At 42.0% G+C, this 16692-nt stretch overlaps 1 protein-coding gene and 1 long non-coding RNA gene across 5 annotated transcripts in view; one reads left to right on the top strand and one right to left on the bottom strand.

Annotated features, from left to right (window-relative positions):
* LOC116664131 overlaps window positions 1-8200 on the bottom strand; it is a 34296-nt gene extending 26096 nt beyond the window's left edge. For both annotated transcript variants that reach the window (XR_004320490.1, XR_004320491.1), the window contains exon 1: window positions 8075-8200. This is a non-coding gene — a long non-coding RNA (uncharacterized LOC116664131). The remainder of the gene's footprint in view (window positions 1-8074) is intronic.
* The window catches only part of SORD (sorbitol dehydrogenase), a 35788-nt gene continuing 26906 nt past the window's right edge, over window positions 7811-16692 (top strand). The window contains exon 1 of one of the 3 annotated variants that reach the window (XM_006174747.3): window positions 7811-8024. In XM_006174747.3, the coding sequence (XP_006174809.2) occupies window positions 7962-8024 (63 nt within the window). In that variant the 5' untranslated portion in view covers window positions 7811-7961. Of the gene's footprint in view, window positions 8025-8322; window positions 8441-16692 lie in introns of those variants that run through there. The other 2 variants (XM_032481312.1, XM_032481313.1) reach the window with 2 other exon arrangements.

Genomic DNA, 16692 nt, shown 5'->3' with positions numbered 1-16692 from the left:
AAAGGGAACCATCCTACACTGCTGGTGGGAACGCAGTTTGGTGCAGCCACTGTGGAAAACAGTATGGAGATTCCTCAAAAGACTAGGAATAGACTTATCATATGACCCAGTCATCCCACTCCTGGGCATATATCCAGAAGGAACCCTACTTCAGAAAGACACCTGCACCCCAATGTTCATAGCAGCACTATTTACAGTATCCAAGACATGTAAACAGCCTAAATGTCCATCAGCAGATGACTGGATAAAGAAGATGTGATATGTTTATACAGTGGAATACTATTCGGCCATAAAAACCGACAACATAACGCCATTTCAGCAACATGGATGTTCCTGGAGAATGTCATTCTAAGTGAAGTAAGCCAGAAAGAGGAAGAAAAATACCATATGAGATCACTCATATGTGGAATCTAAAAAAACAAACAAACAGAAAACATAAATACAAAACAGAAACAGACTCATAGACACAGAATACAAACTTGTGGTTGCCAAGGGGGCAGGGGGTGAGAAGGGACAGACTGAGATTTCAGAATGTAAAATAGATAAACAAGATTATACTGTATAGCACAGGGAATATATATAAGATCTTATGGTAGCTCACAGAGAAAAAAATGTGACAATGAATATATATATGTTCATGTATGACTGAAAAATTGTGCTCTAAACTGGAATTTGACACAACATTGTAAAATGACTATAAATCAATAAAAAATGTTAAAAAATAAAAATAAAAAATAAATGATTATTATTTGTCACATTTAACACGTGTTTGTCCTAATCTTAACCTTTCCTGATATTAAAATTATCTCCTGATATTAAAATAACTCTGCTTTCTTCTTGTTTGCAATTGCGAATTATTTTGTTTTGGGTCTCTTGTTTATAGCATAGAATTGGATTTTGCCTTATGATTCACTTTCTTTTATTTTAATAAATTAGTTTGGTCCATTTATATTTATCAAATTGACATATATTTAGTCTTATTTCTGCCATTATTTGATATGATGCCTTCTATTCATAGATTCTTTTAAAACTTTTTGAAAATGTGATATGTGTTTTTATTTTTTCTCAAAACTTGGGAGACTTATTTTTTTGTTTTGGTGGGTGTCTTTTTAACTTATACAACTAATATTCATTTCTTACTCATTATTTTATTAATTCTTTAATATGGACAAATAATGAAATTAGTATATTTTCTTTTCTTCTTCTCCTGCCCTCCATAGTCCTCTTTTGTCATAGTTTTCTCATTTATCACTTGGTTGGCTTAAGTTCATCTTCTAGTAGTTACTTCAAGGAAGGCTCATGGAAACAATATTTCTTGAATTCTTCCATATGCAAAAATGTCTCACCGAGCTTTTTTATATGAACCACAGTTGGCTGGATATAAAATGTGCAGGTGACACTTACTTTCCTTGAGAACTTCCTAGGCATTGCTCCTAGCAATGAATATTTCTATGAAAATGTCTAAGCTAAGCTTGAACTTTTCTCCCCTTAGAATTGACTTGATTATTTGCCTAGCTGCCAAAATAATTCTTTATCTTTGAAATCAAGTAACTGCTTCTCGGTGTTGACCTTTTCATATTAACATTTCCTTGGCTATGGTGTGATCTCCATAGATTCAAATATTCTTTTATTTCTGGAAAATATTCTTGAATTATACATTGAAATTATTTTCTGTTCTATTATTTCAGTTTTCTTTATCAGGGAATCCATTATGCAACTATTGTTTCTCTTTTGCCTATTTTTCATTTCTATCATTTAATCTCTAATCCTTTTAAACTTCTCATTTCCATTTTATTTTGTTTACTTTCCTTAATCCTGTCCTCTGTGTTCTTCACTGTGTTTTTGGCAGTGTCTTTACTCCTTTGTGATACTTCCAATTTTGCTTTCCTTTTTTTTTTTTTTTTTTTTGATGGCTTCATTTTATTCCATTTTTCTTCCTGAGGTCTTCCAGCTCACATTTCATTTCTTTCTGATATTTCATGATTGCTTCCTTGAGCTTTTTCATCTCTGCTTTATGCTATTTTCTTATAAAGGCAAGTGGATTATTGAATCTCCCTTTATATTTATCTTTAAAATTTTATTTCTAGAAAAATTGCATATGCAATACAAAGAACTTTATGTCCTAACCCATGGAGTATATATTGCCAGCGTGATGTCCCATCAAAATCAGTATATTAACATTGATATATAGTATTACTATCAGCTAATCCTCAGGCTCCATTCAGATTTTACCAATTGTCCCAATAATGTCCTTTATAGCAAAAGGATCCAATTGAGAATCATGTGTTGAATTTAAATATCTTTTTAGTTTTCTTCAGCCTGAAACATTTCCACTGGCTTTCTTTGACTTCCATGACATTGACATGTTTAAAGATTACAAACCAGTTATTGTAAGATGTTGCTCGATTTGGACTTTTCTAATGCTTTCTCATTATTAGATTCAGTTTATGCATTTTGGGGCATAAATATCTCAGTAGTAATGCTGTTTTCTTCTCATTGCATCCTGTCAAGTGATACATAACTACAATTTGACCCGTTGCTGATGATACTAACTTTGATTAAGGTGGTATATGCCAATCTTCTCCATTATAAATTTACTCTTTTCCCTGTATAATTAATAAATTCTTTGCGGGGAAGTGCTTTGGGTTATGTGACTACTTATCTTTGTCAAACTTTCAAAGTATTACTCCATTTTTATCAGTATAGGGTTGCGGCTTCTTATTTTATTCAATGAGTTATGATCTGTTACTGTTATTATTTATTTTTATGCTCAATTTGTCTCTGATTTGGCCAGTAGAAATGTCTTCAAGCTGGCTTCTCTGACCTGTAATATATGCCATCATTCTTGGAATACTTCCTTACTTTCTGGCACAACAAGGTGTTACAGGTTCATCTTGCACTTTTTTTTTCTAGGTACTATATTAAGTCATTTCCAAGTAGTCCTAGTTCCTTTTAGTGGAGAATGGTATTTAGAAACCAAGATTTGGGTGTTAGATGTGCTTTTTGCTATTGGGTGTCACTGTTTCCAAGTTCTTTCAGTAGACAGAACTATGGAGTGTGTGTGTACACATACAGATATTTATATCTATATTTATTTTTGTCTATCTATATTGAAAACCATGAGTTCACACTGATCTCTTCAGTTTTATCCAACGCCACACAGAGTTCTGTTTTTCTCTCTTTCCATGTTTGTAAATTCCTTCTCCAACAGTGAGAAAACCTCCCATAATCCTTGATATATTTACTTATTTTATCAATCACCCTATCTCCCAATCTCTTATCTCTGTGGCTTTCCCCTGACCTGAGCAAATGCTGTCCCCAGCTTACCCAGGCTCCCTTACCCCACACTGGCCCTGCCCCATGGTCATCCTCTTCATTATACTCAGTCTCCTTCATCTCACACTGAGCTGCGCTCCCCACAGGTGGACTCCTCCTTACCTTTTGAGTGCTTTGACACTACATATTCCTACACTCCCCTGTGAGGATGCCCTTCTCATCCCACTCAGGATCCCACCCCCTCATTGACCCTCTCCACATTAGTGCCTTGAACATTAGATGTCCTCTTCAGTTTTATGACACATTCTTCTATCACAAGTTTCATTTACTTCCTCAACAATATTTTTCTGGTAAGTTTTCTTTGTCTGCAGTTTTTCCCTTTTCCTTTCTTCCTGTATTGTGTTTGTATAGTTCCTATTCTAATCCTTTATTGATAAATAATTTCTGAGTAAAGTAAACTAATTCCTGACCAGCTATTTGTAGACATAACATGAAGAGGACAAGGCTGAATTCTAGGCTAACAGGAATTTCCCCTATAACCCAGATTGTCTGTAAGAACTCTTAGCTCCTATTTCTCCCAGCCACAAAGATAGGCAACAGTTGGGATGTTTATAACATGGCCTATCAGTTCTTCCCCACCGCCTCCTTGTCCACAGAATTCCTTATTCAACCCCATCTTGTCTAATTCTCAGAACCAAAATAGTTCTGGGAGTTTCTACCACCAAGCTATGCTCCTTGTTCTTGCTACAAAATGGACTTTGTCCTCAGAGTGAACTCCTCACCTTGGAGAAGAGTGATTTTCTAGCTTCGTCTCTAAGGTCTTCAGCCATAGGCATTCTCACCACATTTCTTCTCACACTTCTGCATTTCCAGCAATGTGAAACACCAGAAGACCTCTGGGTTGGATCCCCTTGTTCACTGTGGCCTTGCCCTACTGCTGACTTTTAATGACACTCTCTTCTCCATTAAAGACTCCATGTGTGTGGTTTCTTCAACCTGGAATACATACTCTCTCCTTAACCTCACTGATGTGACTACGCAAGTCTTTTAAGAACAGCTTATATATCACTTTCTTGAGGCAACATTTTCTTGCTTTCAAGCTAGACTGAGTTCCCTTGTTATATACTTTCATCGTATCCTTACCTTTTTCATCATAGCCTTTACCATTATTATGGATAAGTCATTACTTTTGTGATTATCTATTTAATGGCTTCGCCTCCCTGAAGTGGAGATTGTGTTTGTCTTGTTCATTGTCTCCCAAACATCTTGTGCCTGGCATGTTGTAGATACTTATTAGATATTTGCTGAATGAATGGATGAATGATCCCAACCTAATATGGTTTCTACTCCCATCTTTGCATTAAACCTCTTTTCCATGATCACCAATGACTTCCTTGTTGCTAAATCCACAAGGTACTTTTTGGTTTCCACCTTGAGTTCTCATCAGTATTCAACAGTTGGCCACTTCCTTTTTAAGACATTGCCTTTTCCTATCATAGCTTCACTATTCTCAGAATCCTTTGATGATCCCTCTTTCTCTTCCTCGTCCCTCAATATTGGATGCTCAGAGCTTAGACCTGAGCTGTGTCTTTTTCATTCTATGCACTCCCCCTAGATTATCTTATTTTATCTGTTTGCTTTAAATACAGTCTACACACCAATGATTTCCAAATTTAGTGTAGACTTTTCAAGCTTAGACTCTCCCAAACCCTTATATCAAACATGCCCTTATATCACTTGGTCATTTCACCTGTATTTCTCACAGGTGTCTCATACTTGGTCTATCCAAAATTTTCTGCCTGATCTTTCACCTAAATCTGCTCCTTCTCCCTTAGCACTGCCCGTATCAGATAATATAATCTCATCCATCCATTAATCATGTCAGAAATCCGGAAGTCAGCCTTTCCAATAACTTCCCCTCAACTCTTATGAGCCAATCCCTTACTAAGTCCCATGGAACCTTCTTCAAAAGTAAATCTTGGATCTATCCACTTCACTCTATCTCCACCTTTACATAAGTCCAAGTTACCATTCTCAGCTGACATGTGCCAGTAACCTTTAACTGGTCCCCTTGCTTCTACTTTTCTGTGTCAGCAGCATTGCCACCACTGCCACCAAGCACCTGTCTCCCCTAGACAGTTCTAGACTAAAATTTCTACTTTCTTAGTTCCTTTTCCTAACCCTTCTTAATCCTTTCTTAAGATTTGCTAATGGCAGGTATATTACTAGTTCCTTAGGGAAGCTCATTAATCTCATCCATTGCATGTGGATTTTACCAGTTTAACTCATTGGTAACTTTTATTTCTGAGGTCTGCAGGAAGCCTTATGGTTTCTTTTTGTTTTTTGTTTGTTTGTTTTTGTTGTGTCTTTCTTTCTTTTGTTGTAAATAACCAAGTTTGAGTAATTGAATAGTTGATGACCAAATGGAGAAATCTGGAAATCAGAATTTTATAACTGTTCTGACCTTTAGAACACTAAAGCCCTGCGGCATACTGATTTTTCTTGTTAGTACACTGTGTAAAATTCCAGACCTGAAGTAACCCAGTATCAGTGATAGGATGTTCCCTGGGCTACAGTCTCCTTTTTTCTAGATGTAACTACAGAAGATACACATCTTGTGATTTAATTTTTCAATTCCAAACAAGTTTTCACAGCAGAATTTTATCGACAACTTGTTGAAGTTGTATTCAGTGGAGAGAGTGCCTAAAAGTGCTGTGCTGTTTGGGAAAGTTAGGCAGAGGCCCAGAGAAGCTGTGCTAAGCAGGTCATCAGCAAAGGCAAAGCCAGCATTTTATCCTTCATTCAGTAAAATGCCTAAAAAAGTTTGTTCCTCACCACTGTGGATGCTGGTCTCTGTGAGGAAATTATGTAGAAATGTCGCAACAAGTTGTTTAAATACTGCAATGACAACTTGCTTTTTTATTTTTAAAATGTCACTTTCTTAAAATCCTCATCAACTCACCTTGTTAACTTTTCTATAAACAGCGCTAGTCTGGAATATATATATATATATATATAAATACCTTTTAAATGTGTCTCCTACCCTTTCAAATCTCTAGGCCTCCAGCCAACAACCTTCAAGACAGTTTCAAAGTGCTATTGCTCAAGAGAAAATATATATGCCACTCCAAGTGCAGCAATTGTGTCATCATTTTAGTGATTTTGCTTTGGTTCTGGTGTTCTGTTTTCTAATTTAAAACTGAAGAAGTGTCTCCTTCAAGTAGTCCTCAGCTCTTAAGCCATTCCTGAGGCTTTCTCCATCTTCAGCTTTACTCATTGGAAAAACATGCTGAGAGACTGTGAGGAAACCCCACAAGGCAAGGAGGGGAAGCCGAGTTTTAAATTCTAGTTAGTCACCTCTCCGAGGCCTGCTCAGGAGCTGAGTGCAGGAACAGCCTGGGGCACCAGACAAGCAAGCCAAACCTTGTAGGAGGTGTCTTAAATCAAAGAACATGACAGACTCTGTAAGTCCCCTGCAAAATCCATCCCATTGCCTCCCCTCTTCCCTTTTGGTCATTATTGGCATTCCAGAGTTTGACCCATGTTCATCATCAAAAAGTATTTTGGGGGCTCCTACACTGTACAAAACATTTTACCAGGTTCTGTTTAAGAAATGAGTCCTTGGCCTAAGTGGGCTTCCAGTGCATTTGGAGAAGGGATGGTTACTGGTGAAAGTATATGTTGTGTCCCATGTGTGGAGCATGCAGAAAGTGCCACACTGAGATATCTTCAAGGGGTGGGGTGCTGGGGAAAGTCTTCTGGAGGAGGTAAGAGGATCTGGTAGAGTGTCTGGGGAAGGAGGAGAGCTGTAGGGAATGAAATCCCTACACTGTCTTCAGAGACTTCAAAGGAGGAAGAGGCCTTTATAGACTTTGGCCTTTCCAGAGGGCAGCTCTCTCCACTTAGAGTAAAACTTCACTGTTTCTTCAAGGGTAAAGAGGCTTGAAGGAAGAATTTGGGCAGAAATCCTGCTCCTAATATAGGAAGCAGAGCTGGTTAAGAGAAAGGGTCTCACAGCTTCTTTACACTGATGCATCAGGCTCATGGGCTGATGCACCCATTCATTCATTCACTTCTGCTGGTACCAGGCATTTTGCTGGATTCTTGGGACAGGGGGCCAACATGGATGCTACATCAGTGCAGCACCTGTTCCCCACGTGTAGACTCTGCCCCACCTGCAGCCTCAGCAATCCCAATGCTAATAGTACAGACTCTCAGACCTCAGCTCAGGCTGGACTTAACTGTATCAAAATCTCAGTGCTGGTCCTGAGAAAGTGCCCCACATTGCGCATTCCCATTCCTCTGCAGCAGAAGTTTGAGAACGCTGGCCTCAGGGCTATTGCCACTGCCTGCTTTCAGAGCAGATATGTCTGCTTGGATGTGAGGCAGACTAAAACAGTGCCCTGCAGATGTACGCAGCAGCCTAACTTCGCCGCCCCTCCTTACCCTTTCTTACCCGCCTCCCCACCCCGTAGGCTTGCCCTAAGGAGAGAGGAGGGCGGCCCCGCCCCTCCACGGTAGCCCCGCCCCGGCTGTCAGGGACTAAGAAGTCCCGCCCCCGGCCGGCGCACGCTGCCTAGTCCAAGCCCGGCCTCCCGCCCCTCACCCCTAACCCTCCGTGGGGCCGCCAAGCAAACCACCTCGCGACCTGCGGACTGCAGCCTCCACCCGAGAGAGAGCGCGACATGGCGGCGGCCAAGGCCGAGAACCTCTCCGTGGTGGTGCACGGACCCGGAGACCTGCGCCTGGTAAAACTGGAATGGGAGTGGGAAGTCTAGCCCGATCCTGCCCTACTTACTTCCAAGCCCAGCCGCGGTCCCAAGCTCGCCAGTTCCAGCATGTTTCGGGCCCCACACTGTGCGCCCTGGCTGCCCAGATCCGAGCCGGTTACCATGTTGGGGGGAGGGGGGCCGGTTGATGGTTTGTGCTAAGATGCTAAGAGCAGAGTCCATGTCGCGTGCCTCCTGGAACCTAGCCCAGTGGCCGGCACGTGGCCAGAGCCCAGGGAGGCCGAAGAATGATTGAAGCCTTCTTTCTTTGCCAGCTGCGGATTCATAGTCCAGCGTCTTGTCATTGCACTTTGCAGAAGAGATACCGGGGAGACTCTCTGACTTAGGACATGCCTTGAACTTCTCTGGGCAGACATTGCAGGGCAGGAAGAGAGGTGAGGGGGTGATGGGCAGAAGGACATTTAAAAGCTGTGGAACCCGTATTTAATCTCTCTTGCTTGGGGCTGATAAAACCTTCTTTGCAAGATTATTATGATTAGGAAAGTACCTGGTACTTACTAGGGACTCAGAAAATGCCAGTTCCTTCCTCCTTTCCTGTCAGCCCAGGCCTCCATCTCTAGGACTCTTGGTGTTCCCCATGCCTGTCTGTACCAGATATCTGGATCTTGATAGTATCTATGTCTCTAAAGCTCTTTTCCTCCTTATCTCCCTTAGTCCACATCTGGTTCACTTTCTAGCCATTTTTCTTTCTGATCCTGCTTCCCTGTCCCTTTAAGAGCATTTTGTATGTGTCTCCTCCACCCCAGACCCTGCCTCTGCTCCCTGGCTCATGGGGCCAACATTCTGGGAGATGCAGAGTCAGCCCTGTGGTTGTGCCAGGGCTCCCTTGACAAAGTCTGTCTCAGATGGGCCTGGGCAGTGGGTATGTCAGATGAGTGCCAGCCATCTCTGCTCTTCTTTAACACTTCCTTCCCCCTCAGAGAGAACATGCACCAGGATCTAGATTGGAGGGATTCAGAGAATTATCCAGATTAGCAGTTTTTGACTATTTGAGAATCCGTGGTCTCTCTCCCCACAAAATGCAAACAGATTGAGTTTGGCAGCAATTTCAGAGAGTTTATGGACTTCCTTTCAGCCCCTTCATAGACCCTCTAGATGTGTGTGGACCCCAGACTAAGAACTCCTGCCTGGAGCCAACTCACCATTTCCTTAGCTGAGGAAAGTGCCATGTCCAAGGTGACAGTCTTCCTTAGTTAACAGCCCAGAAAAGAAGCCAGAGGTTTAGACTTCCATTCCAGTGCTTTCTGTTCCCCTTAGAGCCTCCACCCAAGGTCCTGAATTAAAGTGACACTATTAATGTTTGTTGCCACAAACACCAGATGGTATTATGAAGGAGAGGAAGTGGTACAGCTCTACACAACTTGCAGAGTGATTTCAAACTCACTCCTTCATTCCACAAAGATTTACTAGGTGAAGGTGCCTGCCATGTGCCGAGCAGTGGGCTGGGGGCCCAGGGAGAAGAAGGACACCCCCCTATCCCCAAGCTGCTCTAGAGAGTCAGACAGATGAAGTAAACAATTAAGACTGTGAAGGCTTTGATAGAGGCCACAGAGAGTAAAGGCCTCACAGGGAGCCTTTGCCCAGGGAAGGGGCCTTAGAGGGGATGGATGCTACATGAGCTGGTTCTTGGAGGGTAACTAGAGATCATTCAGGCAAGTGGAAGAGCAAGTGCAAAGATGAGTGAAGTACAAGATTGCAGGTCCTGTTTACTGGCCCTGTAAATAGTGTGATGTATTGAATGCACTGGTGGTAAAGCTGGAGAGGTCCTGCCTCTCCATGTGTTCAGGGACTTCCTTAAGGTCATGTACCTAATAATGACCAGAACTATAATTACAACCCCAGAATCTGTTTTGCCTTAATTCCTAAACTCATTACCCAAGGTAAATTCAGGAGGAGCCCAGGTCTGTTTTAGAGTGGGAAATGGTGGAGTTCATTTACTAGACAAAGGAGAGTAGATCAAAATGATCAGGTTTGAATTTAAGATGTCTCTGGGACAGGACATTACAGTGTCTCTGAGAAATTACCTTGGTTTTAGGCATCTGGAGTGCAGGGATGCTGTCTGGGCTGGAGATGTAGATTCAGGAGCTATTTGCTGCTCTACTGAGCAGTACCACACCCCCTCCCCAGGGGGTATTTAGAAATGTATTTGGAGAGGGGGAGGTTAGTTGTCAAAATGACTGGGGGACAGACTGCATTCAGTTTACGGCACCATCCTGCTCAATGGAGAATTGTCCTGCCCAGAGTAGTGCTCTAAGAGGAAATTGTGGATGGATAAGCTTGCGTTGCCTGAGTGGGACATGTGGAGTGAGAAGCAAAGAAGTGGAGGACATTATCCTAGAGAGAGCCCCAACACAGAAAGGGAAGGGGCAGAAAGCTGTCGGCCGAGGAGAGTGACCAGGAAATCTGCTGCCTCAGATACATCTGCAACCCAGTGCAGACCCTCCTGGACCCTTGCCACTCCTTCCCAAGTGCTTTTGTCCCCCAGCACCTCCATTAGGGAACCCCCTCAGTAAAGTATCTCTGCCCTTGCACCCCCTCCCTTAAAGCAAATAGGCAAAGTGGTTTGGGGTTGGGGTCAGTGGTTCCAGTAGTAAACCAGAGAGCAACAGGGAAGAACAGTCCTGGGGCAGCTTTGAAGAGGAGCAACCAGCTCTCCTCCCTTTGGGAGAACCAAAATAAAATCGATGTATCCTGGGTGCGGTAGGCTGTGGCCATTTGGGCCACCCAGAGACAGGCTCCCCTGATAAAAATGGTCGGTGCCTCAGAAACTCACGTGAAAGGAGTTGCTTGGGAAAAGGGCCCATTTTTGAAATCTGAAGCAGGAATCTGAAGGGTTCTGAAACAGGAAGTGAGGGCTCAGCTCTTCCCAGTGTTGCTGTCCTGCTTCAGGTAAGGCCAGGGACTAGGCAGCATCCAGGGCAATGGCTCTGCGGGAAAATGTGACTTGGGCCACTTGAAACTTGCCCTCACCTTCCAGGAAGGAAACTTAACACCCAGCCTTCCTCCAGCCTACCTGTGTAAAGCCAGGATTCCCTTTTCTTTCTCTAAGCGGTAGCTGTCAGGAAGGAAAAACTTTTTCCTCATCACAGCAACAGCAAGGGAGGAGCCTTAGCAGCTCCAGTGCTCTGGCCTGCACAGTGGTCTGGACTCTGGGACATTTATGCTGGGTGGTAAATCAGAGAGAGAGAGTGTATGTACACATATACATACTGAGAGACTGGTGGTTTCCTTGTAAGGAGAAAAAAAGAGGGAGAGACTTAAAGCTGTTCACTCCTACACCCTCCTACCCCCATTTTAAATAGATAACATGTGGACTTTAAAGGATCAAGGGGAGAGATGACCAAGCAAGAGACAAACAACTTATCAGCAAACAGTGTCAACTTGCTGAGGTCCTCTTCAAATGGAAACAGTAATGAGGTCACAAGCCAGGTTGGGGCCAGAGTGGGGTTTAGCCTCAGCTCTGCTGCTTCTGATTGTGTGACTTGCCAAATTACTTTCTGCTTCAATTTCCAGTCTGTATAATGGGGGTGGTAGTAGTACTCACCTCTGTGTTGTGTGAAGATTGGATCGTGTTGGGGGGGAAGAAATTTCCTCAACCCTTCTAGGTTCTTCTGGCTGGTCTAAGAATTAAATTAACATAAGACAGATTAACAGGACAAAATCAAACAAAATTTTAATAACATGTGTACATGGGAGACACCAGGAAAACTGAAAAACTTGCCAAAATGGCCAAAGGCCTCACCTTGAATGCCATCCTCAGCTAAAGAGAAAGAGGATGTTGAGGGTGGGGAGTCAGTTATGGGAGGTTGCCAGAAAAGCCACAGAAAAAAGGGTAGGGTTGTTAAACAGATTTAAGTCCTTGCGTTCATGAATAAGTTTCTAGAGATTTGGTCATCCTCCTTTTCCTGGTACAGTGAGGGAGACACCCTTATAAATGGATTTCCCTTACAAATGTAAGTGTTGCTTACAAAAAGGTTTTCAGAGATTTTCCCAAGTCTGCTATTTCTTTAAAAATAACCAGCTTAAAATAATTAATATGCCCTAGAGACATATCTTGGGTTGGCAAATTCTGCTCCCCTACACAATTCTCTGAATTACTAGTTCATGGAGTTGGGATATAAAATTAGTTTTTCTCTGCAGAAGTTATTTGAGGGAGTAGAGGTGAGGGTGGAAGGCTTTGGTCTTTTAATGCTCTAGGTTTCACTTGAATAGTAAGGGAAATGAAGGAAATGAACATGTTGAGTGCTTGCTACGTTGCAGGCATATGCTGGGTGCTTTAATACTGTGCTTCACAAACTATCTGAGATTTTATTTTTATTCCCAATAAGGCATGGACCAAAATATTTGTATACTGCATTTGGACATTGCAGCAATGTCAAAATGCTGTAAACATTTCTAAATGCTTCGATCAATTTCTGTGCATATTGCATCACCGATCAGCAACAGTCCATTGACCATACTGAGAGCACGTTATCTCCCTTATTCCTGATAGCCAGCTCAACCAGATTTCAGGCGTTAAGTGTTGGACATGGAGAAGAACAGGCATAACACAGCCCCCACGTCCAGGGAGGTGGACACCACGGAGGGGATGTAGTCAGATTTTTGTTTTATGACTAGCTGTATGAGGAGAGAACATGTTAAAGGCAAAAATAACCACTTCAGAATGATGGGTTGATGTTGTTTAATTATAAAAGGCAGAGAAAACAGTGAGTCAGTATCGAGTTTAAACATTAATCAGAGTACTTTGAAGGTATTTCTTGAGTTTTTGCTCTGTGAGGAAATGTATTATACGTGATGTCAAAAGAATTGCTTTGAATCTGTAATAATATTTTAAAAGTAAGATAATTCCATATTTGTAATACAACACATTCAGAATGTCCCCTCCTTCCATATACACTTTACTGTGAAGATTTTTGGGTGAGGAGGAGGAGGGAATTGTAGAAAGAGGGGATGTGAACACACAGCAACCTGAATGGTCCTGGGCGTCAGGTCCCTCTCCCTGGTTAGCTTTGCTACCAGCAGGCAGACCTATCTGCTTATAGGATTAAATTAAAAGATCCTGATAGGTTATAAGGAGAAGATGGATTAAACCAGGAGATTACTGTGAATGAGGAAATGCAGGCTACTTAACCCTTTAATACCTGAGTTAGACTTAGTAGAGGCAGCCAAGACTGAAAATAGAATCTAAAACTCCTTCCAAAAAAGGGAAAACCAAGTAGCAGTAAATAAACCAAAGAAATACTTCCTTTCTCTTTTATCTTAATTATGTTTCAACAATAAAACAGAACCCAAACCAGATAAACAATAGGAATTAAATCCAGCAAATACTGCCATCTCTGCCAACTGCCTTGGAAGGCCAGTGCCTTTGTCTACAAAAGGCCAAGAAGTACAAAGCTAACATTTTCCCCTAAAAGCAGGAGAAGCAGTAAACAATATCACAAATAGGATTTTAACATTTTATGTAATAAGTCCTAGTACTATTAATAAACATGGTAAAAGTAACTTTGTTCTGGGGGAAAAACCTAGAATTATGGATAAGTGTAGGGGAAATTTCTTTTAAAATTGCATGACAGAGAAATTAAGGAGGAGAAATACATACTCATATATACAGTATTGACGTCCACTTGATAAATCTTTTAGTGTGGCTATTAAAGCTGGCAGTTTTCCCCAAACCACATTTACCCAAAGAACATTAATTACTGAGGAAAAATATGGTCAGGTTTTGTGAAGTGATATTCAGCTCAATATTTTTTTTAAATAAAAATGTTCTGTTACATAGACCTGAACCCAGTGAGCACTTAATCAATCCAACCAAGCATCTAACCAAGCTCAGTTTCCATATTTTTGCTTAAAATAAAGAACCATCTAACAGGTTCATATATAGTTATATTTATTAGACACTTTGAATTAGGAAATTTTTTTAACTTTATTTATCACAGCTGAGAATTAAATAAGCCTGTAACCATCCTATATGGATTCAATTCTAGGTGCTAGGGAAGCACAAAGGAGAGGAAGGTTGCTAAGGATAGGGAAGACTTTTGCTGGAGTTGACTGTTTCTCTCTATGTTCATGATTCATGTTCATGAGTCTCTGTCCCTGACCCACATCTGAGCACCAGTCCCAGGAATACTGCTGCCTATTTAACAGCCCCACCTGGATGCCCCAGATACTGCAGTCCCCACACACCCAAACCTAAATCTCCTCAAATTCCCACAGGAATTAGGAAATCATTGCAGATGTCTCCCCCTAACTTCCCACCTCCTATGGATCTTGAAGAAAGAGAGGGATGGGCCAGTGAAGAAATGGCCCCAGGAGGTGAGCGAGTGAGTACAAGGTGATTTGGGAATTGCAGGAAGCTTGCAGGGAGGCAGGCAGCCTGCAACATGAGGGGTTTAGGATTTTTTGCAGGGCCACTGGGCACTTTAAATGAATTTGCATTTTAAAAAGGTTGTTATCAGCAGAAGGCGGCTGGTTGGAACCAGAGAGCCTGGGCTGGAGGCTGGAGACCAGCTCAGTGAACCTTGGGAGAGTGTCCAGTTCTTCTACTTTGACCCCAGTTTGCAGGACCAACACAGCTAGAACAAAGTCTCTTACTTGGTGAAATGGGAAACCTTTGGATTGTCCTCCCACCCTCAAAACACCCTTCAAGCCCTCACGGGATTGGGGAAAATTGAGGATGGAGGGAAGCAAAAGTAGGATCGCCTGCTCTGCTCTCCTTGAGGGTACAGGGCAGCCAGCCAGCAGGTTAACAGAAGACCTGGCAGGCAGAGCAGGTGGCAAAGGTGGGCTCCAAGGGCCTGGGAAAAGACTGGCCACTTTCTCCCAGCCCTGTCTGCTGTCCCTTACTCTAAGGCAGGAGGCACTGCTTTTACACCCTTTCCCTCAACTGACAGAATCAAGCCGAAAAACACTGCTGGAATCTTACTTCAGTTTTCTTCTAAATTCCAGTCTTTAAAGGAGAAGTTTAGTTCTCTTGATATTGACATGAAAACAAGGGAAATACAACTTCTCTCCCAAACAACTTTTTAAAACTTTATCCTTTTCAAAAGGAAAAGGACAAGATTGTCCTGAGCTGGTTCAACCATACTCTGAGCTAATTATACAGAAAGAACTTTGACTTTATTTATTTTGTAATGAGAGCTAACTTGTTTACTATGAGTCGGGCACTCTCTTTTATAATTATCTTCACTACATAGAGGAGGAAATTGAAGGCACAAAGAGGTTATGTAACTGCCCTGAGGTCACACAGGTCCTGGCGAGGACCCTGGGTTTCAACACGGACAGGTGATTCCAAAGTCTGAGTTCTCCACCACTGCACCACTCAGATTGGCTGGAGGAGGGAAAGGCATCTTCTAATTTCTCTTCACGTTGAGTCCATTGGCTGTGATCCAGGCAAGACGTACTGAGGGTGTAAACTCAGATGTGCAGGTGGAGGTAGCGGAAAGGGGGGCAATAGAATATATTTAGGAACTATCTATTTAAACTAGTTTAAGAAAATATATTTAGGAAAAGTAAGATAACATTTTTAGAGGGAGGCACCTGAGATGATTCCACGTTCCCATGAAGAGGTCTTCCAAAGTATTACCGTGATTTATTTGGGGTGGTGGGGAGAAGACCTGAAGAAGACAGAAGGGAGACTGACTTAAAGTGAAAAATGCTGCAAAACTTACATAACTACAGTAAAGAACAATTACTCAACTTCTCTTTATCCCCTTATTACTATCACTCACAGAAAGATAAGAAATTCTGCACTGGAAACCTTGAATATGCCTGATTACAAAACCTTTGAGAATGAAGAAAGGGGCCATGGGGATAAAAGCAAAAGATGGAGATCTCAGAGGACTAAGAAATTTTGATACATGAGAAATAGTATAAAAGAAAGAATATGACTGCCGAAATCTGAGACAGAAAAGGAGATTAAGTAAACAGGATTGTAGCCAACATAATACCAAGGAGCCACAAATGAAAAGCAAAGGTTTTTTAAGTAACCATGCTGTAATCACTTTCTAAAACATTGTGAGCTCCTCAACCTGCGCTTAGAATAATATTTACTTAATATTTAAGGACTGATGTTAACATGGTCTTATGCTTAGGTGGCATGTCTCCTGCAGAGAAGGGAGACAGGAGCCAAACTGGGCTGTAAGGGTGATTAGAATCAGCAAGAAAGAGAATGGGAAAGGAAAGTTGGTTTTCAGGGAGCGTGGTGTTTAAGTCCTTTGTAATGTGTGTTCTGATACAAAGGAAAAACCAGATTGTTGGCACAGCACCCCCTAGTGTCAAAGAGAGACACTGCGGCTTTGCCCACGTGGTAAGGCCGAAGTTGATCAGCTCTGTTAAGACCAGTAAACATTTATAGTAGTAATGTCTAGTGACCCAGAGCCAACTTGTTGTCTCCAACTGTTGCTTTGAGTTTGAATCTTAACACCTTTCCACCCTAAATGGGCCGTTCAGACCTGGCCTGATTGGAGCCAAGGATATGAAAAGTATGCTGTGGAATTTTCTCTCAGTGCCTGGAAGTTGCCTACCAGTGCCTTTAGCAGGCAGGAGGTAGGGGAGAGTGCTGCTCCATGTTTGAAATAAAGGCCTTACTTAGTCTTTAGTTTCGATTTAACCTGCAATTTTAAAT

This window comes from Camelus ferus, chromosome 6 (genome assembly GCF_009834535.1).
Source record: "Camelus ferus isolate YT-003-E chromosome 6, BCGSAC_Cfer_1.0, whole genome shotgun sequence".
In the NCBI taxonomy this organism is placed as follows: domain Eukaryota; kingdom Metazoa; phylum Chordata; class Mammalia; order Artiodactyla; family Camelidae; genus Camelus; species Camelus ferus.
This window is presented reverse-complemented; position numbering and strand designations above follow the sequence as displayed.